Source organism: Carya illinoinensis, chromosome 8 (assembly GCF_018687715.1).
Source record: "Carya illinoinensis cultivar Pawnee chromosome 8, C.illinoinensisPawnee_v1, whole genome shotgun sequence".
Taxonomy (NCBI): domain Eukaryota; kingdom Viridiplantae; phylum Streptophyta; class Magnoliopsida; order Fagales; family Juglandaceae; genus Carya; species Carya illinoinensis.
In genome coordinates, this window is record NC_056759.1 from 4,613,482 (window position 1) to 4,624,842 (window position 11,361).

The 11,361-nt window shown below is 36.6% G+C and overlaps 3 protein-coding genes across 4 annotated transcripts; all 3 read right to left on the bottom strand.

Moving 5' to 3' along the window:
* Positions 1-1,266: 1,266 nt before the first annotated feature.
* LOC122319285 lies at positions 1,267-5,148 on the bottom strand. Its single transcript, XM_043137278.1, has 4 exons — positions 4,671-5,148; positions 3,663-3,716; positions 2,947-3,072; positions 1,267-1,733 (listed from the first exon to the last, which is right to left on the bottom strand). Exons 1-4 carry the CDS (start codon positions 5,061-5,063, stop codon positions 1,551-1,553), a joined length of 756 nt encoding a protein of 251 aa, XP_042993212.1. The 5' UTR covers positions 5,064-5,148; the 3' UTR covers positions 1,267-1,550.
* An 836-nt stretch (positions 5,149-5,984) lies between these two features.
* LOC122318689 (60S ribosomal protein L13-1) lies at positions 5,985-8,986 on the bottom strand. The gene is made up of 5 exons (XM_043136255.1): positions 8,837-8,986; positions 7,521-7,634; positions 7,224-7,357; positions 6,474-6,632; positions 5,985-6,387 (listed from the first exon to the last, which is right to left on the bottom strand). The coding sequence occupies exons 2-5, from the start codon at positions 7,624-7,626 to the stop codon at positions 6,166-6,168; spliced, it is 621 nt and encodes a 206-aa protein (XP_042992189.1). The 5' UTR covers positions 7,627-7,634; positions 8,837-8,986; the 3' UTR covers positions 5,985-6,165.
* Positions 8,987-9,440: 454 nt separating this feature from the next.
* LOC122318690 lies at positions 9,441-11,157 on the bottom strand. 2 transcript variants are annotated; one of them, XM_043136257.1, is made up of 3 exons: positions 10,960-11,157; positions 10,222-10,347; positions 9,441-10,139 (listed from the first exon to the last, which is right to left on the bottom strand). In XM_043136257.1, the coding sequence occupies exons 1-3, from the start codon at positions 10,991-10,993 to the stop codon at positions 9,928-9,930; spliced, it is 372 nt and encodes a 123-aa protein (XP_042992191.1). In that variant the 5' UTR covers positions 10,994-11,157; the 3' UTR covers positions 9,441-9,927. The 2 variants fall into 2 exon arrangements, with proteins under 2 accessions (XP_042992191.1, XP_042992190.1); XM_043136256.1 differs by having other exon boundaries at positions 9,441-10,166.
* Between the last annotated feature and the right edge of the window lie 204 nt (positions 11,158-11,361).

Consider the following 11,361-nt stretch of genomic DNA (forward strand, 5'->3'; position numbering starts at 1 on the left):
ATTTAATTATTTAGTAAGAATTATTCTTTTTTTCAAGTTAATTATGTATAGAAAATATCGTCCACATAACTTGAATGATAAAATTTAATTTATAAAATATAAATTTTAAAATTTTTCTTTTAAATTAAATTATATTACTAAATACTTTATTATATGTGTTATCCATCCCAACTTCTAAATATAATTTTTTTATTAATTGTTTTCTTAAACACATGTTATAGAGTTTTCCTATGTACAAATAAAGTCGCGTATTAATCTGCATATTAATACTGATTCTTTTATATTTAAAATTTAAATTAAAATTATTTTTAATAAAATTTATTTTTTAATAAATTATAATAAATTAATATACATATTAATGCACATTTATAGTTACAACTAAAATTTTCAAATGTTACGTTAGCTATACTTTTACCTTCAATTGGTGTGCATTGTGCAAGTAGTATTTTTTTAAATAACATCTAATTAAAGAATGATGAAATGTTTGACGATTTTCATTGACGTAATGATCGGATCTTATCCGTTTAGTAAATGTGATTTGAGTCATCCATTTGCCAAGTCAAAAGTGCTCTGTTTCTAGATCTATCCAATTTCAGAGACAGGAGACAAATTAGATCTATCTATCTGGCGTGAGATGACACAATTTTTAGTTTTTCATTTTTTTTATTTTTTTCTGATAAAAATTTTCAAATCCAGACACATTTTCTTTGCAACATAGCAACTTCTATTATATGAGTTGAATTCAAATTTAAACTTAACTCAATATTCAAACATAATTTTTAAATTATTAAACGTCACTTAATACCTTTTACATATAAGACTCGTAATCTTTTTAAATACGAGACTTACAACTATTTTTAAATTTTTATAAAAATATTTAAACTCATCTTAATATCTAAACACATATAAATTCATCTTAGATAAATTCTACAAAACTCATTTCAATTTCTCAATTCATTACTATTTATAAAAAATTCAACTCTATCTCAATTCAAATTTCAATCTAAACTCAACCTCAAAGCCATTGTCCGACAAATATCCTGTAAGCAAATAAAAAAGTGTATCCGAGACATGAACAAATATCCTGTAAGCAAATAAAATACACTGTTGGAAGTTTCTTCTGCAATATTTAATGTGTGGCAAATGTTATAATAATCATGTTGATCCCGAAGAAGAGGCTCTGATATTCCTAGTGAAAAGAATGGTCTATAAATTGACATTATCCAACAAAATCTTATAAGCACTCTCAAATTACAACAGGAACAATTAACATCAACAAAGAAATATATACAAATAACAAAAGACTACATACAGATCTAATGTGCAGTGAAATCTTTGATTATCTTCCCAGAAGTACACATCAACAAAGCATATATCGAACCCAATTCCGACCCCTTCCTTGACTATTTTCTTATATATCAAACATCTACACAACGTTTAGTTTGTGGCGGTTTGTTTCATGGTCGGTTTGTGACATTCTTCTCTTCTTCTAAAATCTTTGTATACAAAGTCCACCTTTGAGTGGCCACAGCACCATTTGTGTATCCCAGTCATTTCTCCTCAAACTCCACGTCTATAATCTCAGGGTCAGACTTTGAAGTAGTGGTGCCTCTCCCATCTCTTGAAAAGAAGTCGTCCCCTTCCGGCTGCCATACGACGTTTCCACAGCTTGTACAACGAATCATTTGGTTCTTGTAACCAGCAAATTGCCTCTTACATGCTGGACAAGCACCCTGTCCATTATTGGTGCAAAATTATGCATAAGCCAATCAACACTTGCAACAATAAACAAGTATACTTGGACAGGTGGTGATAGTAGATTCATCAGCATGGCACATCAAGAAACCAGCCAAACAGTAAATGCAGTATATAAATTTATATCGCCATTGTCTTGTATTGATAGCAACTCTGATGACAACAAAACAGGATTATCTTTGACAGCATCTGACACTTGCACATGCTACACATGGAAATTTAGTTCAAATGCAGTCATTGAACCAAGTTGGAGGACATAATTAAGTGGGATGAAATATTTTTCTTATGAGTGGGAAGCTATACAAAATTACTTACCAAAGATATTAGGAATATATCCACCTAAAGGATAAGGCACAGAATCAGCAGAAATTATTTCCACCATTTATCATTTTTCAAAACTAAATGAATTGTTGTATAAAAATAAATATTAAAAAAAAAAAAAAACTAAACGAATTGTTTGATAAAAAAGAGCTACATATACTTGTATGTATATGTAAGTCAATTTTATTAAAAGGCAAAAGGGGTGCAACCCAGTGCAACCCAAGTACACAGAATGTATACAAGAGATATGACTAGAAAGAATAAGGAAAACCAAAATACAAAAAATGCGGGCCTCCCTTTTAATTTAGGGAGTGCAAAAGCTATACAAAAAAAACACCACAATCTCTGTAGAATGCTAACAGTAACTGGTAGGTTCATACAAGCAATAATGATCACTTGGTCATCTCATCAGTCCGACTTCATTCCTAAAATTCATCTGAGATTTTTGACAAGTTAAAATTCATCTGAGATATTTTTTTTTTGATGTCGGGGAACCTCTCCAAGGCAGGGCCCTTTGGACCCACCCCTGCAGAATAAACCCCGGTCCTGTGCACCGCACCCTCTGAAGTTTCCCTACACGGAACTGGTTAAATCGCTGGCTTTTCACCAGGGGGTGTGGCCCCAAAGGATTGTTTGCACCCATGAGGTGTTGAACTTTGGACCTTGAAGGGAATGAGACCCCAAGACCAAGGCCTTCACCACTTGGGCCAACCCCTTGGGGTTTCATCTGAGATTATGAAGTACAAAGAGAAACCAAATAATGGTATGAAGTGCAATTAGCCCAAGCGTAATGTGAAACATGATAAAATTATACATGCAGATATGCGCACACATTGCCGGTAAAAACAGGAATATAAGGACTGGTCATACCTTTATAACGAGGTTATTGGCAATAGTTCCAATGAGAAGAGGACCAGCAAATGGCAGTATCCATGTTGTAAATATCAAGAACCGAAAAAGCCATCCTGATAATGCAAACCAGAGGAAGAAAATTGTCTACAAAAAGAAAACAAGAAAGTTGAAAACTAGGTTGAGTGAGCCAATATAAAGTTTGCACACTCAGCACCCAGAATGTATACAAAGAGACAACATGAATACATATTCAAGTACCATTTTTCCGAAACATAGTAATGCAATGTCTTTGCCTCACCCCCACCCCACTCCTCCCACAGAGACATGGTGGAAGAGAAAAAGAAGATAAGCATAAAAATTCTTATAATGAATTGCCCAAGTGTTCAAAGTGTGAAATGGTATGACTCCGGGATAAAATTAACAACCCTTCAACTTTTTGCCCACACTTAACAAAATTAGCTTAAATGAAGGTTGAGCAAATGTTGAGCCAAATTTTTATTTGAGTTCATACAGAAAATTCACTCCAGTCAGACTCGAGTGAAGGTTGAGCAAAGTCTTTGGATTGAACAAAACTCAATAAAATTAACAGTACTCCATGAAACTGTGGGCAATCTGGTCTACATCAACGTCAATCAGGGTAATTAATAGTATAATATAAACTGTGCCCAACAACAGTTGTCATAGAAAACATTAACTCTTGTAAGTGTAACATGCAGAATAATCTTGATACATACTGCAAAACTTCTTCCTAGTGGAGTATCCAGAAAATCATTGAGCTGCTTCCTGTACTGCAAGTAGACAAGGAAAAAAATTATGAGTGAACACAACAATTTTTTTATTTATTTATCAGTGACCTTAATGACAGCAGAAAACATAAGACCCAACAAGGCAAGAGAAAACTAAAGACTGACAGCATCAATTTCATGCAGAGCACAAACAAATGCCAATGATCCTGACTAGAAGCCTTATCTCAAGCAGAATTAGATCAATTAAATGCAAATGTAAACTGCAGTATATTGTATTGCCTAGTGGGTGGAGCCCGCCATCTATAATCGTTCCTCGAGATATTTTGTCCGTACACTGCTGTTTCCTAAGTCCGAGCTGGCGAGGTATTCCTCTCCTCTTTTGCCCAGTATAACAATCCCCCACCCCAGGCCCCCAAAAAAAAAAAAAAAAAATTAAACAGAGAGAAAACATCCAAAAGAGTACGACAATGCAAAAAATCAGTTAGATCTACGCGGGAGAGAGCTTATAAATTCCATCATTAAAATTGTGTTTAGTGTAATTTTGTAAAGTTCTCTTCCCCAAGCTTCAACTTTGTTCTTCTGCGTTACTTCGTCTTTTGAGCATGGATACAAGTTATGCAATATAACGACAGGCAATTCCGAATCCTCCTCGTTTACAGACAAGGATATGAGTCATGCAATTATGAATCTCGTGGGGTTTCGATGGCCCAGGGTGAATGCTGGCCGTATACAAATTGGATAGGAAGTGGGGTTTAAACGAATTTAAAGAGTAAAAACCAAATGGATAACGATTTTTTTTTTCTATTCCCTTGAGAGAAAGAACAACTGTGAACTTGAAACTAGTAACTTCTACTACTTCCCAAACAAATAGAATGCGCAGCTAGGAAAAGTAAGGTCGTTTGGATAAAGAAACTGTACAAAGAAAAACCTACACAAACCCTCTGAGCTATAATAAAAAAACATAATACTCCAATTTCAATTTCATTTCCAACAAACCCTTGGCAAGTTTCTGTTGAAGTCCATGGTGAAAGTACGCCATCGAAGCCTAATCTCGAGCTCCCTGTCGAGGTAGCGGGCGCGGTCGGCGGCGGAGCGGGCGACTGAACTGAGGCGGCGCGTGACGGAGTAGCGGCGGTCAAGGCGCTCGGCAGCCTTCTTGGCCTCGAAGACGAGCTGCTCGATCCCGTCGTTGGCGCTGCGCCAGGCGTTCCCGTATAACTCGCCGGAGACCATGCGCCGCGCGAAGCCGTCGATGTCGCTGCGCCTGAAGGCCCGGATGGGAGCGAAGCGGCGGACGGGCGTGGCTCGGTGGGGACGATAGGGGGAAGGGGTATGGAGGAGGCGGGGCTTTAAGGAGAGTAGGGGTTGCCATGTCAGAGTTGTGGCCATGACGGATGGGTTGGTTCGGTCTTGGGTCCGGTGCTAGGCTGTGCGAAGGTTTGGAGTGCGAGACGATGTTAAATGATCGAATCCGCCACATGCAAGCGATCCGATCGGATCGGATCCAAAGGGTCAATGTCAATAAGGCCCTATGCAAACTTAACGGGTCATGAGATGGGCCTATGCAAACTTAACGGGTCATGAGATGGGCCGGCTGGCAATAGGTTAGATTTTTCTTTGAGCAATGCTACATACAGTCGTGGAATTGCAAACCTGAAAAAGAATAGAGTCCACGATTAAAAAGTTAATTTTTTTTCATGTGGATTCCATATTAATTCATTTTTTTCAAAGCGACTACATGCCGCTTACACAACCACAACTGTAAATATCATTTCTCTTTTTCTTTATAATCAATTCCTACTATTTGATAATTCTATATTACCGAATCAATTCTTTCAGTTTCGATCTTTTTTTTTTTTTTAAATCCAGTTGAAAAGTCTTTTAAAAATGAATAAAAATAAATAAGAAATACAAAAGGATAATATTTCTGAAATTCAGTTAAATGATATGTTAAGTATAACTATTAAAATAAATAAAATTATTTGTATGTTCAAACTATTAACCCATCGATACCTAAAATCTCACAGCTGCCATGCAGCACTTTAGACAACAATTGTTAATGCCATCCTTAAGATGACTTAGGTATTAGTTTGCGACCCAATGAGTGATAATATTTAAAAGAGAAATGATTGGTACACAAAAATATTATACAAAATTATAAAATTAAAGCAGTTTAATATGATTGGTAAAGAGACCATAGTTTCTGAAATTCCCCGCCTAAGTGCATCCGAGGGCATAGCGTTCATCAATTTCAGCCAAAACCTTTTACCAGCACCAAAATATACTCATTTCTAAGAAGGGAAGAAGAAGTAGGATCAATTACCAAATTGAGATCGACATAATCACGCCATGAAAATTCATGAATTCAACAGACCGTACAAAATTTAGAATAAAAGGTTCTAATCGAGTCCAGATAAGTGTATATAACTCAAAATGCAGAAAAACTCTCAACAATAGTAGTTCCAAAGGCTGCTTGAAGGTATCAAACCAACTATTTCTTCTCTTCCTTTTCAGCCTCTGCAGCTCTCTTCATTCTTGCACCGACATGTCGTGTGTTTGTCCTCTCAATACGGAGTTTGTCATATGCCTTGAATGATTTCATCTCTTCAGTAATCTTCACAAGTTCAACAGATGGCTTCTCGCGTACTATGGGCATGTATGAGCCTTGGACCTGGGTTGCAGTTGCAAGTTCCTCGGGAGCAGAATCACCAGCCTACAGCAAAGGCAAGATAATTAAATGTCTGCAACACAAGCAAATATTTATTGTCCAATCAATGGGCTGCAGTCATTTAAACCAACCTTAAATTTGCGAGCACGCCTTGGGAAGACTACCAACTTCGCCTTGTATGTCTTCAGCCTCTGCACGTTCGCCTGAAGACTCTCCAGGGAACGGTTCCTCCTGCGATGATCAACTGCTATCCCAATAGTTGGTGCAAGTTTCTTGGGGATGTTGGCAGCCTGTTAACGAAAAATAGAGTGGTAAATACACTCTTGTTACCATTATAAAAGTAGCAATATGGCAGTAGATGAGTCACAGAGACAGACTACAAAAATACAGAAGCTAAAACCAATCTTCTACACAGGCAAGAATATGCAAGGTTTGCCTATATCCATATATCATATAAAATTTAAAGGCAAATTCCTAAATACCCAACACAACAGTACGAGTCAATTGTAAACTTTTTTTTATTTTTGATAAGTAACGAGTCAATTGTAAACTTGGTATGGTATGTGGTAAAAAGAACATGACGAAAACAGCAGAAGCTAAATATATATATATTCACCATGAAGCATGACTAAGAGGGAAGAAAAAGAAGATAAGAATTCAACCTTCTGTAAGGTTGTCAAAGGACAATTTTATCCTTCAAGACTCCTTCCAAACAATCATTCTCTATAAACATTACATAAGTTCATAAGATAAATACTTTCATAGTTGTAGTTACATACTATAACTTGACTGTCAAGGATAACAAGTTCAGTGGAGACAAATAAAGCTTCAACTGTAGTTACAAGTCACCATAGACCATAAAGTTGACATAAAATACCTACCTTCAACTCTTCCAGAGAAAAGCCCCTCCCAGCCTTAACTTTCATATTGTACTTCAATGTCTGTCCATGGACGATAGGACGAAGAGGCCCAGATGTTGGGCGGGGAAAAATTTTGACAGCCTTCTTCTGGCGAGCTGGTAATAGTTGAACAAATAAAACATATAATCAACTATCTCCAAACAAAAGCATTTACCACAAAGGATAGGTGCATAGTGCTTTTGTGTGGATTATCAATGACCAGAAAAAGGGAACTTGCAACAAATATATTTTTGTATATGGTTGTATACACATACTCACCAATTCTTCTTCTGGTTTTCCGAGCTGGCTGATTAAACCATGTCTTTACATAATTCTGCCACTGTTTCTTAAAGTGTCCATTAGGGATGACATTGTTGTGCTTCATTTCTTACCCTGTAAAGTCAGAATGGATGAGAAACAAATTCAAATAATATGCAAACAGTTAGAACAATGAAGTAACAATATATGGAGCAATGAAAGGCTTCTGAATCAGTGAATACCAAACAACGTCAGTTTCTATCTCCTAGTTGTTGCTAGGTGTACTCCATGTATACTTCCTGTGTACTTTGGCTATGCCTCTCTTCTATTACTAATATTTTTTCTTACTTATAAAAAAAACACACAATGAAAAACCATACAACAACGTGCAAATCTTTTTCTTGTGCTCAGAAATTAATGTAAGTTACAAGGGTCCAAGGGACACATAAAGATCTCTTTGTCCCTAATTGGATGTTAAAAGGCACCCTCGAAAGGAAGTCCAAACATGCTTTTCATGGTAACTGTAATAACCATCGTGTTTCTTCACATTAACGTTTCAATGAAAAATTAACTCATACAGCATACAATTTAAAGCAAAGTCTGCATGAGATATTCAGATGTTTTAATCCGAATTGTGCTAATTAGGTCAAATGACCAGAACAAAAGAATGCTGCCACAGAAAAATAAAGCCGATAGTACGCTATATGTCGAAATACATAATACTTTTTTATACGTAATGGAATATGTAGTTGACAACAAAAATTTCCATACCCAAAGTACAATGCCGCATACAAGAGGAACACCTAGTTAAAGTTAGCCGAACCACATAGCATACCGTGATTACAACACTATCCAAGTGATGTTCGACACATCAAAAAAGATTTATTATGTTATAACGACCATAAAAGAAGTACCTTATTCACCACCTTATTTCACTATTTGGGAAAATGAATCTATAATTCTATATTCAATATCACCCTTTCCTTCTATTTCCCCCCCTTTACTCAGCAACCAGACGCGGGCTAATCAAAACATAAGAATCGAGTTTCATCTAGCAAGCACACCTGATAAGGCGTCAACGAATTCATAACCAGGACAATGACAGATCTGGAGACATTAGCCCCAGAGATCCAGAAACGGGTCAGAACCCAAGAAACAAAACACAAAAAGCTACGCGATTATACCCTAGAATATGAAGAAACCAAGTCTTGGTCCTTAAATTTTCTTAACCAAATACAGTGTTCTCAGCAACCAAACAGAGAGGTAGAGAACGATAGAGAGATAATTGAAACGAAGTGATGAGAAAGAAATTGAGAGAGAGAGCACGTTGAACTTACAGTGCCGCCGACGAAATGACGCTTAAACTTAATGCCTCTCAACCTCTCGTTCTCGCTCCCGCTTGGGCACAAGCAGCTTTGATAGGGTTTCTTGAGTTTATATGAAAGGTCGGGAATCGGGATACAATTTTAGTGAAAAACCCTAGCGCCCTTTTGGGCCCTTTTTATCAGTCGGCCCAACTCTATCGAGGAGAGCTGGGCCGCAGTTGTGCCCCTTTTTTTAGAAAAAAAAAAAAAAAAAAAAACATTAGCAGATTAATTATGGTCAAGAAAATGTGACCCAGCCCAACCATATGGACTGAACCCGAAGACCGAGGAATGCCGGCTGATCGATTCAACCATCTCATATACCAACGAAATATCGACCGCCTTCACAAGAATATAGATTCTGGTGGAACTGAATTTTGCTACACATCCGTGTGTTAATACACTATTTATAGTGAAATTTATTATAATTTAAAAAAAATTCCAATTATTTTTTAAAATTCCAAGATATTTGTCCGAAAATCAATTTTGTTGTAAACTATATCAACATTCTAATGCTGTCTTATTTTACTTAACGATTTTAATAAATCTTATTTAGTTATATGGATAACGATGAATATTGTTTCCAACATTATTACTGTATAAAGCATCACATACATGTAATTCACGTTGCCTCGAAAAAGACACGTTCTCGTACCCTGAAATAGAGTAGTTGGAGGCAGTAATAGCCTGCTTTGTAGCCTTACAAATAGGATTCGGAGCGACCCAAGAGAGAAAGCCGTGCTGTCTCTGTTAATAAAATCATGGACTGGACTCCTAGTCTTCTTTATCTCCAACATCCTTTCTTATGTGGGTGAGAGCAGTTACACACTTTCTTTTAAAACAAAAAGGAAGTTTTTTTACGAACATCTGACAAGCAGTATAGATTGTGATTGATCTGTTGGACTTGGAACCTCTACATCTGGTTATTTTTTGTGCATTTTACGGGCCATAAAGACCTCTATATGTTGTTTCCCGGCTATCTTTTTCATATACAGCATCGAAAGCACAGGGATCCTGATTGTTGTCGTCAGCGAAACAGAACGTGGTCCGGGGTGTGCCTCATGTCATCTCATTGCAGCAAGCAATGCCTCGAATAGGAACATGCATTCCGGGGAGCATGTAAGTTCTTCGAATGCTACTGTGGCAATTGATGAAGGTTCATAACCTGCTTCATACCCTACTTTTACTCTGAAAGGCAAAGGAACCATCAATATGTGCCACTGCCATTTCCTTAGACCTGCCTTCCATTTTCTTTTTTCGTTGTTCCTCATATCCTCTAATATACACAAGGCCAACCATAAAACTACATCATCATGAAGTAAATATAAGAACAACCTTGTGAAAAATAGAATGCTTACCAAATGAGAGAATGTTTGTAAAGCAAGCCACCCACCCAGAGCATTTCAAGATTGATGCCGGTTCAACGAAAAGCATCCACCAACTTGTTTGGAAACTTTCAAAGTAAAGAAGTTCAACTGTAAGTGCTGCTAAATTACTGTCAGGAATCATTAAAACACGTCAAGTTATGAAACATACTGCTTTAGAGTATTTTTGGTTCAGTCTCTCCAAATATAATTTCTGATACACCAACTCTGAAAGAGAATTGTAAATGAGATCTCCCATGATATAGGAGGGAGAAGATCTTGAAATTCATAATGATTCCAAGAAAACTTCGATTGTTAGTCAAAGTTCTCTTGAAATCTAATCCTAGATGTGGCTTGAGTTTTTCTTGGGTGGTTGGTTACAAACAATGTCAAAGTCGATTCCAATCAGAAATATGAGACTTAAATTGTGTCACAACATATTGAATTGATAGGACATGAGATATACGAGTGAGGGTTATATATAAGAGTGGTGAATAAAACTTGATGAATAAAATCCCACATTGTCTGGGAGGATGAGTTCATTGACACCTACTTAATTCTAAAGCAGCTCTAACTGTAATCTTCACAAGTTCTTTTTAAACATAAGTCAAGATGCAACTTCAGTTTTTTTTAGACCGTTACATAATTCATTCCATTCATATGGACCTTGGAACTAGAGCAAGACGTCAGGAAGTAGAGCTGGACTTAAAAATGGAAACCAACATGGCTTACCTGTCACTCGCATTGTTGGAGACCGTCTTAGCATTGACTTTCAGGGCTGAAGCTCAAAACAAGAAAACTGCCATGGCTTAACTGTCATCAGCATTGTCAGAGACATTCTGAAGTGTTGGATCTTCAATGAAAATGAAGAAGATACATGGATATCACGAGGGATAGAACAATTTTTATCTTTTTTTATTTCTCCCAAGGAATATACAACAGAGAGGTCTTCTATTTGGGCTGATAAAAAAAGTGATTGTTCCCTTTCTTATGGATAAGGGTCATAAAAAACAGAGGACAACCCACATGAATAGAAAGCATGAAAGGAAAAGTTAACATGGAAAATGTTAGAAACCCAAAGATTCAAAGAATGAACAAAAACTTTTTAAAGAAAATTTTGCAACGATGAATAAA

What these genes read in the sequence shown, in the direction of transcription:
- LOC122319285 (XM_043137278.1), bottom strand. Translation starts at nt 5,063, where the DNA reads ATGGCCACAACTCTGACATGGCAACCCCTACTCTCCTTAAAGCCCCGC. An exon ending in CACTAGGAAGAAGTTTTGCA is followed by an intron (nt 3,073 to 3,662) that starts GTATGTATCAAG and finishes TTCTTTTTGTAG; the next exon opens with ACAATTTTCTTCCTCTGGTT. An exon ending in CCAATAACCTCGTTATAAAG is followed by an intron (nt 1,734 to 2,946) that starts GTATGACCAGTC and finishes AATAATGGACAG; the next exon opens with GGTGCTTGTCCAGCATGTAA.
- LOC122318689 (XM_043136255.1), bottom strand. Translation starts at nt 7,626, where the DNA reads ATGAAGCACAACAATGTCATCCCTAATGGACACTTTAAGAAACAGTGG. An exon ending in TTTCTCTGGAAGAGTTGAAG is followed by an intron (nt 6,633 to 7,223) that starts GTAGGTATTTTA and finishes TTTCGTTAACAG; the next exon opens with GCTGCCAACATCCCCAAGAA. An exon ending in GGCGTGCTCGCAAATTTAAG is followed by an intron (nt 6,388 to 6,473) that starts GTTGGTTTAAAT and finishes CCTTTGCTGTAG; the next exon opens with GCTGGTGATTCTGCTCCCGA.
- LOC122318690 (XM_043136256.1), bottom strand. Translation starts at nt 10,993, where the DNA reads ATGCTAAGACGGTCTCCAACAATGCGAGTGACAG. An exon ending in TCCAACAATGCGAGTGACAG is followed by an intron (nt 10,348 to 10,959) that starts GTAAGCCATGTT and finishes GTAATTTAGCAG; the next exon opens with CACTTACAGTTGAACTTCTT. An exon ending in TACAAACATTCTCTCATTTG is followed by an intron (nt 10,167 to 10,221) that starts GTAAGCATTCTA and finishes ATGATGATGTAG; the next exon opens with TTTTATGGTTGGCCTTGTGT.